Source organism: Salvia hispanica, chromosome 1 (genome assembly GCF_029641045.1).
Source record: "Salvia hispanica isolate PSC_SH4W2 chromosome 1, Shi_PSC_v1, whole genome shotgun sequence".
Lineage (NCBI taxonomy): Eukaryota > Viridiplantae > Streptophyta > Magnoliopsida > Lamiales > Lamiaceae > Salvia > Salvia hispanica.
In genome coordinates this window covers 24690889-24707419 of record NC_142692.1, presented here as the reverse complement: position 1 = coordinate 24707419, position 16531 = coordinate 24690889, and the positions used below count along the sequence as shown (strand labels likewise).

General features: G+C 36.8%; 2 protein-coding genes across 2 annotated transcripts; one reads left to right on the top strand and one right to left on the bottom strand.

Annotated features, from left to right (window-relative positions):
• Positions 1 to 700: 700 nt before the first annotated feature.
• On the top strand, positions 701 to 2682 carry LOC125219075 (zinc finger (C2H2 type) family protein). The gene is made up of 4 exons (XM_048120939.2): positions 701 to 833; positions 928 to 1036; positions 1123 to 1185; positions 2468 to 2682. Exons 1-4 carry the CDS (start codon positions 749 to 751, stop codon positions 2568 to 2570), a joined length of 360 nt encoding a protein of 119 aa, XP_047976896.2. The 5' UTR covers positions 701 to 748; the 3' UTR covers positions 2571 to 2682.
• A 533-nt stretch (positions 2683 to 3215) lies between these two features.
• On the bottom strand, positions 3216 to 8623 carry ABCB1 (ATP binding cassette subfamily B1). Its single transcript, XM_048122702.2, has 10 exons — positions 8175 to 8623; positions 8041 to 8095; positions 7796 to 7971; positions 7499 to 7699; positions 7167 to 7426; positions 6776 to 7092; positions 6476 to 6699; positions 5413 to 5789; positions 4630 to 5344; positions 3216 to 4545 (listed from the first exon to the last, which is right to left on the bottom strand). Exons 1-10 carry the CDS (start codon positions 8412 to 8414, stop codon positions 3295 to 3297), a joined length of 3816 nt encoding a protein of 1271 aa, XP_047978659.2. The 5' UTR covers positions 8415 to 8623; the 3' UTR covers positions 3216 to 3294.
• Positions 8624 to 16531: the final 7908 nt, after the last annotated feature.

Below are 16531 nucleotides of genomic sequence, written 5' to 3'. Positions count from 1 at the left end.
TTTCTTATAATAACTAGCTGAGGAAACTGCAATAGCTTGTCCATGATCATATTTTAGGATGTCCAATGCCGAAATTGAGCTAACGATAATTAAACCAAGTTATTTTATACTACTCCCTCGGTCATAAAAAAAATTATCTATATGGAGACAGGAGTTTTAATAAGAAATTGATAAAATAAAAAAGATGATGAGAAAAAATGAGTAAGATATGAGAAAAAGGAGAAAAAGTGAAAAAAGATGAAACAAAAACTTTTCATTTTTTAGAAACGAGACGACGTTCCAAAATGACAAAAAAGATTATTTTTTGTAGAAGTTTTTAATTTTTGTACAATTTATGTTCCAATCAATTTTCAAACTTATATTTGACGCAGATTTAAATAAATTTGGGGATAAATTGGTGAACGGTGAGTTTCAATTTTGTAGAGTCCAATTTAATGTTTTTTAACTTTATTTTCTCTTACATTTAATAATTATTATTTCTTCTACTTAATACTAAGCATTTTTTAAAAATTCATGTTTCTAGACAAGGGGGTAAAAAAACACTAGTATTTGATGGTATAAAACCTAGTCCAACATGTTATAGGGTTTGAAAGCTCCTGAGTCATCTGTACTGCCATGGCCCAATAAGTTTTGTGTTGATCCCATCCACAAGCCGACTCATATGCTTGGCCCAATAAGTTTTGTGTTATATGCTTGAGCTAGGGTTTTTGATTTCTGAATCCCAACCAAATCAAAACTCAAACCTACAATGGGTGGAAAGTGTCCGCACAGGAGTGTGAAGAAGCGCCGCTATTCTCACAAGTCTTTCAGGCGATCCAAATTTCTCGTCAAGGATATCCTTTTATTGATAATTTCTGAGGAATTTCTGTTTCGCTAATTTCTTTTTTGCTGTGGAAAACATGATTTCCTTGACTCTGGAGTGCTCACGCGACGACGCCGTTTACGATGAGCTTCAGAAAGGGGAGGAAGACAGAAAGCCCTTGCCTGTGGATGAAGATCTTCCGGGAATGGGGCAGTACTATTGTTTTCACTGCGAGTAGTGTTCTAATTCACAAATTTGTTGTTATTGTCAACTACTCTATTGATCATTATTCAAAATTTGATTTTTCATCCGTTTTGCAGTCGCTATTTTGCTAATGTGACTGTCAGAGACGAACATTTCAAGACCAAACGCCATAGGAAGCGGTAAGTTTGCTTTGTTCCATCTTTTATCTAAGAATTTTGGCATATTATCGGTTGGTTATTTAGCACTCATATCATAACCCTAGAAGAAATTTTTTACCCTGAGCACAAAGGCATGATGTAATTCAAAGCGTTGAGATTCTGAAAATATGGTGATTTCTCAAGAATCAGATGGGTTTATCGTATTGGATTTTCTGTTGAGTCGCTTTGTAGCTAGCAAACTCTAATAATTATACTCCACATCTTATTAAGAAGATCGTCATTACCTTTTGCTTGGATAACACAGTATACAAATTTAATACTCTCTCTCTTTCTTTTTCTGCATATGCTATCACACTTTTCTTATTGTTTATGCTACTTCAACATTTTAGTAGGATATACATATTTTTTTTCTTATAAGTAGGCACTTGATATAAATCTATAAGTATAAGTCTAATGTTGTACAGTAACTATTTGTATTAATCATAGATTTTCTGATATGAATCATATTCTTGCCTATATATTTAATAGAACTACACCAAAATATATAAAATAAACTATTATTAGCCCTTAAATAAGCTGTTTGGAAGACGATGAGAATTTTGGCTACATAGATTTTTTGATGACTTGGAAGGGCTAATTTCAGTTTATTTTCTATATATAGTGATTTTGTTTTGTTCGTCTTAGCATAAATAATAGTACAAAATCATCAGCTTCAATTGCCATTGGATTTCTGATTTTGTTCTATTAATATAATGCAACAAATAGGATTCGTATTAGAAAATTCATCATTAATACAACATTGTAGATTTATATGAAGTTTTGAATTATACTCCAAATAAGTAACTATAAGAGTATGTATATGCAGAGAGAGCATTGAACTTAGAAGTATATAATCTTAAAAGTAAAAGTAGAGTATTATATGCAAGCTAATATATGCCGAGAGCAATGAACTTGTATGGAAATGGTGCTGTCTGGTGCAGGACACGGCCTACTGTGTTACTGAACACTTGACCTAATTCAACTATTTTTAGCATGGGAAAGGACATTCTGTTGTGGTTATTGTTATGATTAAGTGCTCAGTTTTAGAATAGTTGAGAATGGGGATACTTATTTAGCAATTGCCTTAGTAGATTAGATTTGCTGAACTTATGATTTATCAGTATAGGATGAAAAGAATATTTGCAGAACTAAAACTTCAGCCAAGTGGAGAAATACTGGAACCTGGGTTTTTTTGTGTTGCTTTAAATGATCAACATGCTGCATTCAGCACTTGTATTAGAATGCTAACCTACCTTTACTGCAGTGTGAAGATAATGTTGGGACCTGCACCGCACACGCAACTGGATGCTGATCTAGCTGCTGGAATGGGCAAGCCAGACAATGGCCCCAAGTTAATGGCAATGTAAACTTATTCCTGTGTTTTTTTTACATTCCTGGAGTTTGTGGTTGTACGAATTCTAGGCTCCCTGCCTTTACCCCTTGTTTATTACAATGATACAACTAGTGGCTTAGGAGTTAGGGCTGAGAATTCTATTTTTGATCGTATTTTTGTCTGCGAGAACAAGAATCTTAACTTTTAGAGAATACAAATCCATAATATAATTTGAAATTTCCGGAAATTGAATTCTTAAAATCCCAAATTTTGTAACTAAAGTGGAGCTGAAAAAGTTATAAAGTAGTATACATTAGGTTGGGAATAAATAAATCAAATTATACTTAATTCTGATTATTTTTAATTTATGGTTTGAAAAGAACGATCTAAAAATCCAAAAATTTAAAGGACAAAACGTCTAGTATTAAATATTCGAATGGCTTAAAATTTTCAGCGGTCCAAGTCAATTAGCTGTCAACTTCTTTTGTACAGATTCTTAACATGAAAGTTAGCCATGGCGAAATTTGAATTCTCTCAAGTAAGAATTTCTTTAGTATACTGGTGGTGAGTATTATTTTTAGGAGTTGTTGTAATTGTTTTCTGTTTCGGTTCACCAACACCAAAGTGTTGGGTGTTGGGTGTTGGGTTATGAGTTATGAGAGAGGTAGGTCGATTAATGTTTGATTGAAGGCCACATTTGTAAGACCAGTTTTTTAAGGCTATAATTAGATAATCCACAATATATAAACAAAACAAGGCTACATACAAATCGCTGACTGCGTTGAAGAAGTGGAAGCATTCCCCAATCTCTGCAGCTGTATCATCCGCGCATACACCCCCTCCGGGCAGTTCTTCAACAGATGCGAATGCGACCCCTGCTCCGCCACCTTGCCATCATCCAGCACCGCTATCACGTGCGCGCTTCTGATCGTGGTCAGCCTATGCGCCACCACAATCGTCGTCTTCCCTCCACACGCCCGCTCCAGTGCCTCCTGTATGCATCTCTCCGACTCCGCATCCAGCGCACTCGTCGCCTCGTCCAGCAGCATCACCTCCGCCTTCCTCAGGAATGCCCGAGCCAGGGCCACCCGCTGCTTCTGCCCCCCCGACAGCTGCACCCCTCTCTCCCCAGCATACGTCTTGTACCCCTCTGGCAACGACGATATGAACTTGTGCGCATTTGCCAGCGTTGCTGCCTCTATTATTTCTGCCTCCGTTGCTGCTTCGTGCCCGTAGGCGATGTTCTCGTAGATCGTTGCCCCAAAGAGGCACGGCTCTTGCGGCACCACAGCTATGTGTCTCCTCAATGACTTTAGATTATACTTCCTTATATCCTTCCCATCGATCATCACGCGACCGGACGAAGGCTCATAGAATCTCTGTATCAGGGCGATCACTGAGCTCTTCCCACAGCCACTCGGGCCGACAAGGGCCAAGGTCTTCCCTGCCCGAGCACGGAGGTTCAGGTCGCGGAAGACTGACACATCGGGTCTCGTAGGGTATGCGAAGTCCACGTGCTTGAATTCAACCTCGCCACGGAGCTTATCAGGGACAGTGATGGCGTCTTGGTCGTCTGGTTCTATCTCGGTCTTGCGGTCTAGGAGCTCAAACACGGACCGCATTGCGCGGCCTCCCTTGATGAAATCGGGGGCGAGGGTGAGCGTCTCAGCAGCGCCATTGGCGGAGACCATCAGCACCATAAAGACACGTATCGTCTTCGAGAAGTCAGAGATGCCATGCTTCACCAGCCAAGAAGCGTACCACAGGCCTAACGCGTAGGAGGCGTAGAGCAAGAACTGAGCAATGCCATAGCCACTCCCAGCTATCTGCCCCTTCCAAAAGCAACGCCTTAGGGGAGTGTTGAGGCTCAAGCTGAATAGGCCGACGATCTTCTCTTCCGAATTGAATGCTGCAACGGTTCTCACATTGGCTACAGCCTCCCCGGCCAGCTGCGTCGCTTTAGCGTGCGAAGCTTCCAAGTCACCGGAGAATCCATTCATGAACATTTTCTGTTTACCCCCAAAAAGCTAAAAGTTAGCACTTTTTTTTGTTACTAATGTATGACTTTTAACTATGAATAAATCTACTTGTACCTGTAAAACAGTTGCTGCAACGACGATGGGGAAGACAGCAACGAGGACGAGGGCGAGGCGCCACTGCAACACGAAGCCAGCAGTGCAGGCAACAAGCATGAGAGCAGAATTCTGCATTATAACAGAAATCCTGTCTCCAATTGCAGACCTAACATTGTTCGCATCCAGAGCTAGCCTAGCTGCAACTCTCGAGCTCTCATTCTCTTCCTGATCGAACCACGCCATTTCGTTCTTCACGACTGCAGCCAGCATCTTCTCCCTGACACGTTTTGTCAAGTTCTCCCCGACTCTATCCCAGAAGTAATGCTGCATTGTGTTGAAAATGAGGGCGGCTGACGACACACCAATCAAGAGGTAGCAGTATTTTGCGATCTCCCTTATCATGTAGGCATGATTCGGGCTGTAGTAGACACTAAGAACAGCACTCAGCACATACGCAAAGAATGCACTGAGAGTGCCACAGACGACTGAGCCTATCGAGCCAAACAAGGCATAACTCCACTCGGGTGAATTCATCTTTGCAAGACGCAAGAATGAGCTTGCTTGCTCCTTAAACGCAAGCTTTTCATGGCGATAGTTAGGGTATCCAGCATCTAAGGAGAGGCTAAAGTCCGAGGTGGAGAAGTCGGACAGTCTTCTCGAGTAAGGCGATCTTCCATAGGACGAATTTCTAGTGATTATTGGCGAGCTCACCGAGTTCCTCGCACTAGAAGGCCTGCAGAGGAATCAAACCACATAAATACTAGTAAATCTTAATCCAATCAAAACTTGACATTTTAATACCTTGCACTGCTCTTCCTGGCATTATTGAGAGCCGCTTCATTAGCTGCTGCTTCTTGCATTCTGATTAGCTTGGCGTAGATGCCGCTTTCTCCCCTGGCTAAGAGCTCATCGTGATTCCCGATTTCAGTGACACTGCCTTGCTGCAACACAGCAACAAGGTCAGATTTTCGGATGGTGGAGAGGCGATGGGCGATAACTAGAGTAGTCCTTCCAATCATGAAACGGTCAAGGGCCTCTTGCACTAGCTTCTCCGACTCGGAATCTAATGCACTGGTTGCTTCATCCAAGAGCAAGATGGCTGGATTCTTGAGCATTGCCCTTGCTATAGCTATTCTCTGCTTCTGCCCGCCCGACAGCTGGACCCCTCTCTCCCCGACCTGCCACCATCCAAGTGCATCAAAACAAGAAGAGATAACTAGATTTTCTTATTAATGAAATTTAACTTTCTTGAAATTGGCCATTTGTGAACTGTTGTTTTGTTCATTTTTTAGGCAACAAACATCAAATGCAAAGTCCTTATATCTCATTTGACATCCCACTCTTAGTAGTTCTTACTCAAAAAAATATAGTATTTCTTTCTCCTCGTGTTATCCTAGTTTAGGGGCATTAATTCTTGATCCTCTGGTTTGACCATTTCCCAATAATTAGAGAAATTCAAGAATGAATAGAAAGTAGAAACCCACCAATACTCTGCACATGCATTGTTACTGCAAACCATGTTACCTTTTATTTTTAATGCATGACCAAACATTTCCACACTTTTGACTTTAATAGAAAATGTTTAGGTTTGATTGTTGACCAAACAATCCCATTTAGTCCGCGGCAGTGTGTGAGATCCATGCCTTTTTTTAATGCAGCATGTGAAGTTGATGAACATTTAAGGTGAAGTGAACATGGCGAAGATTTGAGCAGAGGGCCCAAAAACAAAGTCTAGATATCTAACTAACGTGTTGTTAGGTCTCTCTCCAAATCAATCCAGCATTGATGAGTAGGTACACCATAAGCAATCATAATTGAAGTGCAAGCCAAATATTAATGTGATGCAAGAACATCACAATCTAACCTGAGTGTCATAGCCATCCGGGAGCTTTGCAATGAATGAATGTGCATTGGCAACTCGCGCAGCCTCTTCAATCTGGACTAAACTTGCATCCCCTCTGCCCAACAGTATGTTTTCTTTGATGGTTGTGGCAAACAGAGCAGGCTCTTGGCTCACCAGCCCAATCTGCTGCCTCAGCCATCTCAACTTCAACGTTGTTATGTCATGACCGTCTAGCAGCACTTGCCCTGCAAAAATACGCGATTATTAACCACCCCTTGATTGAAATAACAACGAGGAAGGATATGGGATGGTGATAATCACCTGAGGAGGGATCATAGAATCTCTCGATGAGGGACACCACCGTGCTTTTACCCGAGCCACTGCTTCCGACAAGGGCTATTGTTTTCCCAGCGGAAACAGTGAGACTGAAATTGTTAAGTATTTGAGTTTCTGGCCTTGAAGGGTAGCAGAAATCAACATTTTTGAGCTCCAATTTTCCGGTTACGGCTTCCAACTCCAGGCCGGATTCACTGTCTGAGACGACGCCCGGCTTATGGTCTATCACTCGGAAGATTTTAGCAGCTGCAATTCTTGCCTTTGCAAATGCAGCCATGCTGGGAGCAGATTGCCCCAAAGCACTATGAAATGAAAGAAATGTATTAAGTCCAAAACAATATGATTTTGAAAAAACAGATAGGAGTAATGAACATACAGGCCACCAATCATGACAGCAAACATGGTTGCAATAGCAAGACCTCCATTAGTATAATGGTGCCTAACCAAGTAGCCTCCATACCAGAGCAGAAGGGCATAGCAGCAGAAAACAGTGAAATAAGTAGCTCCAAGTCCCAACCCTTTGGCCAATCCAATCTTGTATCCGAGCCTCTGAGCAACTCTCAACGCTGCTGAATACGACTGCAATGCCCTCGACTCTCCCACGTACGCCAATACTGTCCGAATTTGAGCTATAGTCTGCAATATAACATTAGTCAATAGGCCAATCCAACCTTCATCATAGACTATAATTAATCATGAATATTTCACCTGTTCAGCGATGTTTCCTGCTTCCGACAGAGCATCCTGGCTCTTGGCGGAGAGCTTGGAGAGCGTGGTGGCGTGGATGCCTCCGATCACGGCGATGAGGGGAACCACGGCGAGCGTGACAAGAGCTAGCTGCCACGCCGCGGTGAACCCCACCACAAATCCAGAAACAAACGTAGCCATGTAGTGCAAGAAATTCCCCAACTGCCCAAAAAAACAATCACAAAATGCCGAATCAAGAACTGGACGACTAACTTTTTTTTAACAGTCACACGCGGAAAAAGATCCTTTTTTTTTCACCTTTTCACTAATGGCATCTTGGACCATGACGGCGTCGGTGTTGATGGCGAAAACAACATCGGATGTCCTCACCTGTGTGTCGAAGAATTGAATGTCTTGGTTCAAAGCCGCCTCCAAATACTTGATCCTCATCTTAGTGGACTGCCTCTCACCAGTCCACATCCAGCACGATATTTCTGCAAACTCATCCATTTACCAATCTAGTATTTTTAATAGATAAAATGAGAAAGATGGGAAAATCTCACCTGCCCAGGAAGACGCCCATATCGCAGCTCCAACCACAAGAAAGTAAAACGCATACTGAAAACCAGCAAGAAAGGAATAATAATGTAAGTAGCATTTGTCGATATTCAGAAATACAAAGTGGAAAATCTGGGACCTTCAAAACTTGGTGCGTCATCTTATCAACATCGTTGGCAGTGGAGCCGAAAGAATTAACGAGATCAGCGAAGAATCTGAGAAACAGAGGGAGGGAGCTGCCATGGACAATCGCGCCAACTGAGCCGATTCCCATGAGAGCGTAATCCAATCCATCGGCGAAGCGGAAGAGGTCCTTGAGCGCAACCGGCGGAGGCGAGGCGGGCTTCTCCGGGTCGGCGGCGGTGGCCTCAACTTCCATGGTGGGGATGTGGTTTTGTTGTAGTTGAGTTGGAGAAGGAATAGCAGCAGCTGAGGATGTGGGTGTGGTGTTTGGGGATTTAATAGAGGGAGAGTTTGAGATGGTGTGAGTGTGAGTTTCAACTTTCACTCCATCTCCACTCCTCTTCTCTCATTCTTTATTTACTCCTACACTGCTATTATTAAAATTACTATTTATTATTTTTTGTTCAACGCCTGCAAATGATGGGACAATTTTTCTCAATCTCTATTCGGATGGCTTTATTGGTGAAATGTAGGAGTTGTGTTTTTACAGCGTCAGGTAAAAATAGGAACACACGCACAAGTGACATCAAATTGACAGATGATAGGGATGCTAAGGTGGCACCCGACAAATAATACTGTATGTGAACTTGAGATTGGGTTTTTGACCAAACACAGATTCCAATTCCAAAGCAAGATGGAGGAGTAGTAATTTTGGTTAAACAAATGTTAAAATTTGCAGTTTTGACGGTGTATAATGTGAGGCTTGAGGTCCACGCTTGAGTGAAAATCCATCATCAAACTATTCCTCAATGTCTGTCTGTCTCCTATAAATCCGCCGCGCTTAACCCCTTTTTCACCCTCTCTTTTAAAGTTGAGACTAAAGTAATAGAAATAATAATATGGAAGATATAGTTTTTTTACTTTTTCACACTTTCTTTACTTTTTTATACTTTCTTTTATCTTATTCTCTTTTTTATTTTATTTTTTCTTCAAGTATTATTTTTCTAAAACATTTGAAAAATGAAATATCTCACTTAGGCTTAAACAAAGGGAGTATTAGGAGTATCTTTTTCTTCATTTTACTAATGGTCAATTTCACTTCATTAGTTTTCCACAGTTGCAAGGAAACTTATTGAACACAGCATTTTGTGCATAACACATGGAGAATAGTACCCTCCAAGTTTCTTGCTTCAGTATATATCCACTACTCAATGGATTTTGACCTAATTTTTTTTTATAAATTTTACATTTTTTAATCTCCCAATACCATCTACATCTAGTATATAAATATCTCTTTAGCCAAATTCAATGCTCACATCTTTCGCCAATCATCTCAATTTTCAATATTTTCCTTTCAATACATGTATGAATGCCAGCAATGAGAACAATTCATTGGAGGATGAGGTTGGATCCGGATCCCCTGTTGTGCTAAAAGTCACAGCAAGGGGTGCTGTGCTCAAATACACACATATTTTATTCATAAAAAATAATATTAAAATATTAATTTTATTTAATATAAAATAATTGATTGTTTGGAACAACACCCCCTGATGTGGCTTTTAGCACAGTCCCCCATCCAAACCCGATGAGGTTAACAATCTTATTGTGATTGTTCAATGAGCTCATGATCAATACTTATGTCATTATGTGAATTCTCAGATAACTAAACCAAAAACTAGGTGATAGATTCATCGTGAGCGAGAACACTTTGCGGAAAGGCCCGTGAAGGATTACTTTGTTGAGGAGTCACTAAAGGACCAAACATGATTAATTGGTTCGACGAAGATGCTCTGGGTCGTCAAGCTCCGTTCAGCGGCTAACTACGCAGTCAGAAGTCGTCATATGATTCTGCCACCAATGACGTACTCCAACAAGATCTAGTTGAATACATTTGGGCAAACATTGGCAATAACAACATATTATACATTTTAGATTATGTACTTTATCATTTTCAATCAAATGCAATTTTAGGATTTCAGTATATTTTATGACTTTTAATAGAAGGAATGTGATCATTTGCAAACTCTAAATATTGTACAAACTCCAAACTATGATCTGAACCGTCAGAAAATGTCAACAGATTACTAAATAACATCAACAGAAAATGTGAACACAGTGTCAACGGTTGATGCTGTATTAATATTGTGTTGAAATTTTCTGTAGCTGTTATTTTGTCGTTTATTGACATTTTCTGGTTGTCCAGATTATAGTTTGTAGTTTGTACAATATTTAGAGTTTGCATTTTATCATTATGAATCATTAATAGAATATAGTACTAATTTTGAAATTTTAATAATTTTCTTATCTTAATTAAACTATGATAATAAGTTGTTTCCCACAACGCAAAGACCCACGCTTCCTTTAAAGACTAAAATTTATTCATTAAAAATCCAAGATTTTAAAAGTATGACGATACTAGGTAGAAAGATTCTAAAAATTTCAATAACTGAAATCCAGGGCTGCAGATGTAATGGAATCCACTGATGCCGTGACAAAATTTAGTAATCCAGGTGCTGTAATTTGTAAATCCTTGATCATTAAATATTAATAGGAGTAATATTCTGTGATATTTTTGTATCAACTTAAATCTTACGTACATAATAATGGATAGAAGGTGGAAACGTGTGGTGTATGTATTAGATGACAAATAGGCTAACGACGAAGGGGACTGGATCCTCTGCAGTGGAGAGGAATCACAGCACCATGCTGTGCGAAGGGACGACGTCGTTTCTGCTCTTTCTTGCTGCGTTTTATTTCCTTTTTTTCCAAATGCTTTTTCCTTTCTTACCTTTAGTTCTGCAACTTCAGTATAATAATAGTAAAAGACACCACATTCTTTTTTTATTCGTTTCTTTTCTTCCTTTTTTATACTTCCATTTCTTTGATAATTAAATTTTTTTTATTATATTTTTGTAACAACAAAACAAAAGTTAGTTTAATAAAATTTGCATAATACTATTATTATCAAAAAACTAAAATAAATTGAATTTGGAATTTAAAAAAATTATGGAATTAGGAGTTAAATTGTATACTCCCTCTGTCCGCGAATTTGAAATTTTATAGTAATTATGAACTGAAACTCCTATTCGCAGACAGACTAAAATGGAAAAACAAAACTCCTATTCGCGGACGGAGAATTAGGGGATCCCATCTTTATTCATATCAAAATCCTATCTTTCGTCAAACATCAAACCATAGCATTTTATGTCGTTTAATATACAGTTTATGTACTTATAATGTATTATCCCGTATAATGTAAAATATAATTATGTCTACATTATTAGAGATAGTACATTATATACATGAAATGTACATTACTAGTGTGTATAATTTACATTATTTACGTTTTACATGTATAAATAATTATTTAATTGCTCAAAGAAAAAATTATTTTTTTACTAAACACTTATTTTAATTTGGTTATAGAACTTTGGAAAATAAATAAATTTGTTAAACCAATAGGAGTAGAAGTCCATATGTTAGAATAGTGAATGTTTAAAAATTATTTTGCTATGATTTTAATGTATTAAATTTTATTTCAGATTAGTATTTTTGGTATATTAAAAGAAACTAATTTTCAAACTTGCATTTTTCTATTATAAACAAATTTTGTAAAATTGTTGATTAAAATTAAATACTGTAGACATATATAATCATGACAAAATACTACTGCTAGTATTATACAAACACATAAAAAATGCGGCGTCTTTTATTAGTTCTAGTTATTAAGAATTGTTAATTAACTAGTACTATCACTAATAAGTACTCCATATAGAACTAAACCCTTGGTAAAAAGGAAAAAAACACAGCAAGAAAGAGCAAAACGACGTCGTCCCTTATCACAGCATGGTGCTGTGATTCCTCTCAACTGCAGAGGATCCAGTCCCAACGACGAAGAGTTATGGACAAAATTTAGTGGATACTTGATTGGATGTAGTACGTTCTTATTCCCCTCTCTCGTCTGCAAAACATAATTATTAGTGTTCTTTTTAACTTATACAACACTCTTACGATAATTATTAAAAATAATATAGTCAATCAGAAATGAGATTAAAATTTAAAAAAGAAGATGCTTGGCAAATGTAGATACATATTGTATTGGTAAAACTAGATAAAAGAAAATGTTGGGAAAGAATGATGTAAGTTGAGACGAATCATGAAAGGCATATTTAAAAAAAATAATAAAACAAAGTGGAAGGAGTGTGAGATAAAAGATGGAAGTAGGAAAGACATGAGAAGTTGATAGTACATATATAAAGGTGTGTGTGTGAATACGGTAGAGTTGTTGTAATCACACAAAAGCAATACATCGCCATTATTTGGCACCGCACGCCCTTCATATTCTTTCTTCATTTATTCTCTCAGTCCTTGCTTGGTTCTAACACTTTATTGGGGAAAAGGTGAAACAAGAAGAGACCAATTGAGGTATCAAAAAGAAGAGGCAAAATTCGTCAAAATTAGGGGATCTGTCTTTATAACCTCAAACAGAAACACATGCACTATTGCTATTCCTTTTCTTTTCATACAATTGGAGACCAAACTTACCCGAGTTTAAACTTTGAATAGTTCCATCTTCACTACTACACTACAAAATGAGTTGTTAATCCCATCAACCACTCACCTATTAAATTCATTACGATCAACTCGGAACTGAAGATTTTGATATTGAACATTAATCATTCTATCGCTAGGTCAACACACAAACATAGCATGAAGATTTTGATATTGAACATTAATCATTCTACCGCTAGATCAACACACAAACATAGCAGTAGTGCATAATTTATTTATTTTTTTAGGTGATAGACGAATTAGATAGTGAAGGCGTGTAACTAATTCAGTTACTCCTTTTCATAATTTATTTTATGTTAGTCGGTGGGCGATCATTTGTCCCTATTGTTTGATTAAAATCGATTAATTATTTATTTTAGTACATAGGGTATCAGTGATTGGCTACAAGTAACATATACTACTATAGGAATGTGATCAAATGAAAACTATAAATATTGTACAAATTCAAAACTATGATCTGGACCATTGAAAAATGTCAATAGATCACAAAAAAGCATCAACAGGAAAATGCCAACAAAATTTCAACGGTAGTCAATGATTGATGTTGTGTTGATATTGTGTTGATACTGTGTTGACATTAAAATCTTGAAATTTTACACTGTGTTGATATTATATTGAATTAGTGTTGAAGCTGTGTTGAAGAGTTTTGAGTTTGTACAATATACAAGTTTGCATTTTATCACTACCCTACTACTATAATATTAAAAATTTAAGGCGTAACATTTTGTTTATGAACAGGTTTTGGATGAATTATTTTCCAAATATTTTTAGAAAATCATCATAAATCTAGTTGAATATATATAGTAGTAGTGTGCATAAGTATATTGCAGCATTTGCTTCAGCATCCGTACTTCCTTAGTGGCATCCACACTACTTGTGGGATCTCAAATTTTATGTTTTCTCCAGTCATCATTCACGGCTGGAAAATATTCCGTGATATTAGGAATATTGCTGGAAAGAGATCTAAATACTTAAATACAAATTAGGTTCAGCATTTACTTTTGAGGATTAAAATAGTATAGGTACTTAATCTTGTGTTTATTTTGATGGAGTGGAGTTCTGCAATAACTTACTACTACTCCATCATTTAAGATAATTTTACTTGATTTTTATCCCATTAAAAATGTGATCAGATTACAGAAATCTCAAATAATTTTTTTTTATCAATCATAAAATGTAAAACATGTAAGCAAGTGATATGAGATATTATAAGAATTTGGCATTGGGTTCAAACGTGATACCATTGCAATATTTAAACTAATATCTTACATTCATTAGTTAAAAGAACATATCACTACCAATTGATCTCCTCTACAAAAAAGAGAAACATGTCACTATCAATTTTGGGATTAATAGCTACACTAGTAAAAAGTGCAAGCTATATTAGGAAAAAAGTGTGTATTAGTTAAATCCTTATCTTAATTTATGAAGCAACGGTAATGTGAATGACTATTTGAAACGTTAAATATCTTTTATAGAGAGCTTGAAAGAGAACTGCCTACCATGATGATATCATAATTTATTTATTTATTTGATAAGACACGAGATATATAGCTAGACTAAAAAATTATTTAGTTTCCAACCATATTTCAATTTTGACATGCGGCGCGTGTGAATGTCATTTTCGCAGTTTTAAATATAGACTTGATATCCAAACATAGTTTCGTGATCACATTCAATTCGATGCAATTAATTTAATATTATTTCATTCAATTCGATGCAATTAATTTAATATTATTGCATGATTTATCGACGATGCCCAACCGTTAATATTACCTGATAAAAACTCACATAAAATAGAAAGCATATGAGAGACGTAAGTATATATAAATTGATAGCTAGATATGATATTACAGTTAACTAATGTTTGGATAGGTCGTTTTCAATATCGGCATTAATGCTTGACTAAAAGAAATTGATATTCATGGTTAAAATCAGACAATGTGATATACACGTGCGTGGTTCTGATTCTGTTTAATTATTGTTAATTATGTTGAGATAATGTTTTTGGTTTTAGAATCCTCCGTGAGCCTGTGACAGACACTATTGTTTTAACTTAAGGTTGGTTGGTTTTAAGCTTTAATCTCCAAATTAAAACATGTGTGCTCAATTCACCCAACTAATTAGGGATAAGTTCAAATATTACTGGCTAACATACCATAAACAATTCGAGGAAAAGTAATTTAAAGAATTATTAAAAAGAGTTGATAGTAGATGAATTGAAAGAAGAAGACAAAAATGTCAATTATGGAGGGGGTGGATAGTAAGCATGTGGTGGAGGAAAAGCAAAAATCTAAAGATTCAATAATTTCTATCAAGATAGGTGTAAAGGGAAGAGGCAGGTGGTCTATCAAGATTATTGGTACGCACTTAATTAGTTTTTTAACCATCATTAACACCAAATTACAAAGTAAGCACCTTCATTATTTAATTGGTGGGGCCTAAACATTTAATTTCAGACGATTGTATTTAAATCTCGTAAACTACACATGATGTTGAATCAAGGATATCATACTGTATTTTATTGTACTAACTCATAATTACTCTATTATGACTCGTAAAATGGGGAGGCAAAATAAACAATTAAAAACTCAAGTTGAGAACAGAGGTGCATGTGATTTTCTATGACATTTCATTTTCTTGTACTCTTGTAGCAAAAAGGTGATGCGGTCACCCTGGCCGTCCCCACATCCCGGCCCGACAGTTTGTGAGGGGGTTCAATCAGGGTACACAGCGGCCCGTTAGAGAGAAGGCCTTCAACCCACTGTCCTGACAGGAGCCAATCTCCCAAGGCCTCACACTTGTGCCTGAGAGATGGAAGCTCCCACATTTTCTTGTACTCTTGTTTGTGCTAAAGTATGCCTATCGAAATGTGTTTAGGTTGAGTAAAAAGTACTCCCTCCATTCCACATAATTTTATCCAATATTCCATTTTGGATCGTCCCATATAATTTTATCCATTTTACTTTTACCATTTTTAGTAGCGGACCCCATATTCCACTAACTCATTCCTACTCACATTTTATTATAAAACTAATACTTTAAAAGTAGGACTCCCGCCAACTATTTCAACTCACTTTCCATTACATTTTTTAAAATTCGTGTCAGGTCAAAATGTGTAAAATTATGTGGGACGGAAGGAGTATACAATTATTTAATTGACATTTCACAAATTAAATAACATGGTCTAAAGCAGTAGCTATATCCAGAAATTATACGAACATCACATCGACATTTTTTTTTTTTCAAATATTATTTCCTAATTATTGGGGCTAGTATACCTAACAAGGGCCAAAAGATTGTGGAACTAATTCCTGATTAATTGATTGAATAATAGTATCATACTATCGAAGAGAATGGAATACGTAGAATACTACTCCTACTTTACTAGGAAGGCCTATATTAAAGTGGTAAAATGAAGACTTCAAATTTAAGTAAAAAATATCATGCTTGCGACTTATAGAAACACTACAATGATAAAATCCAAATAATTGGTTATCGAAAAAACATTTGTTAAAAGAAATTGTGATTTAGTTCGAGTCTGTTTATATCCAGTCATATTTTATGATAAAAGCAAAAATAAGGCTAAAGGTCCACTTGTGGTTGTGAAGCTTTCCCGTACATAATTAGATCCGAAATATTGGGTGACTAAGAAAGTTCACTCGTAATTAAAATGTTTCTTAAACTAATAAGAAATACACTCAATGTCTGAACTCTGAATCATATGTTAATATCTGAACTATCAAATGATTAGTCAGATTTAGTATGAATGTAAAATAGAAAAAAGCAAAAAAAATTTGG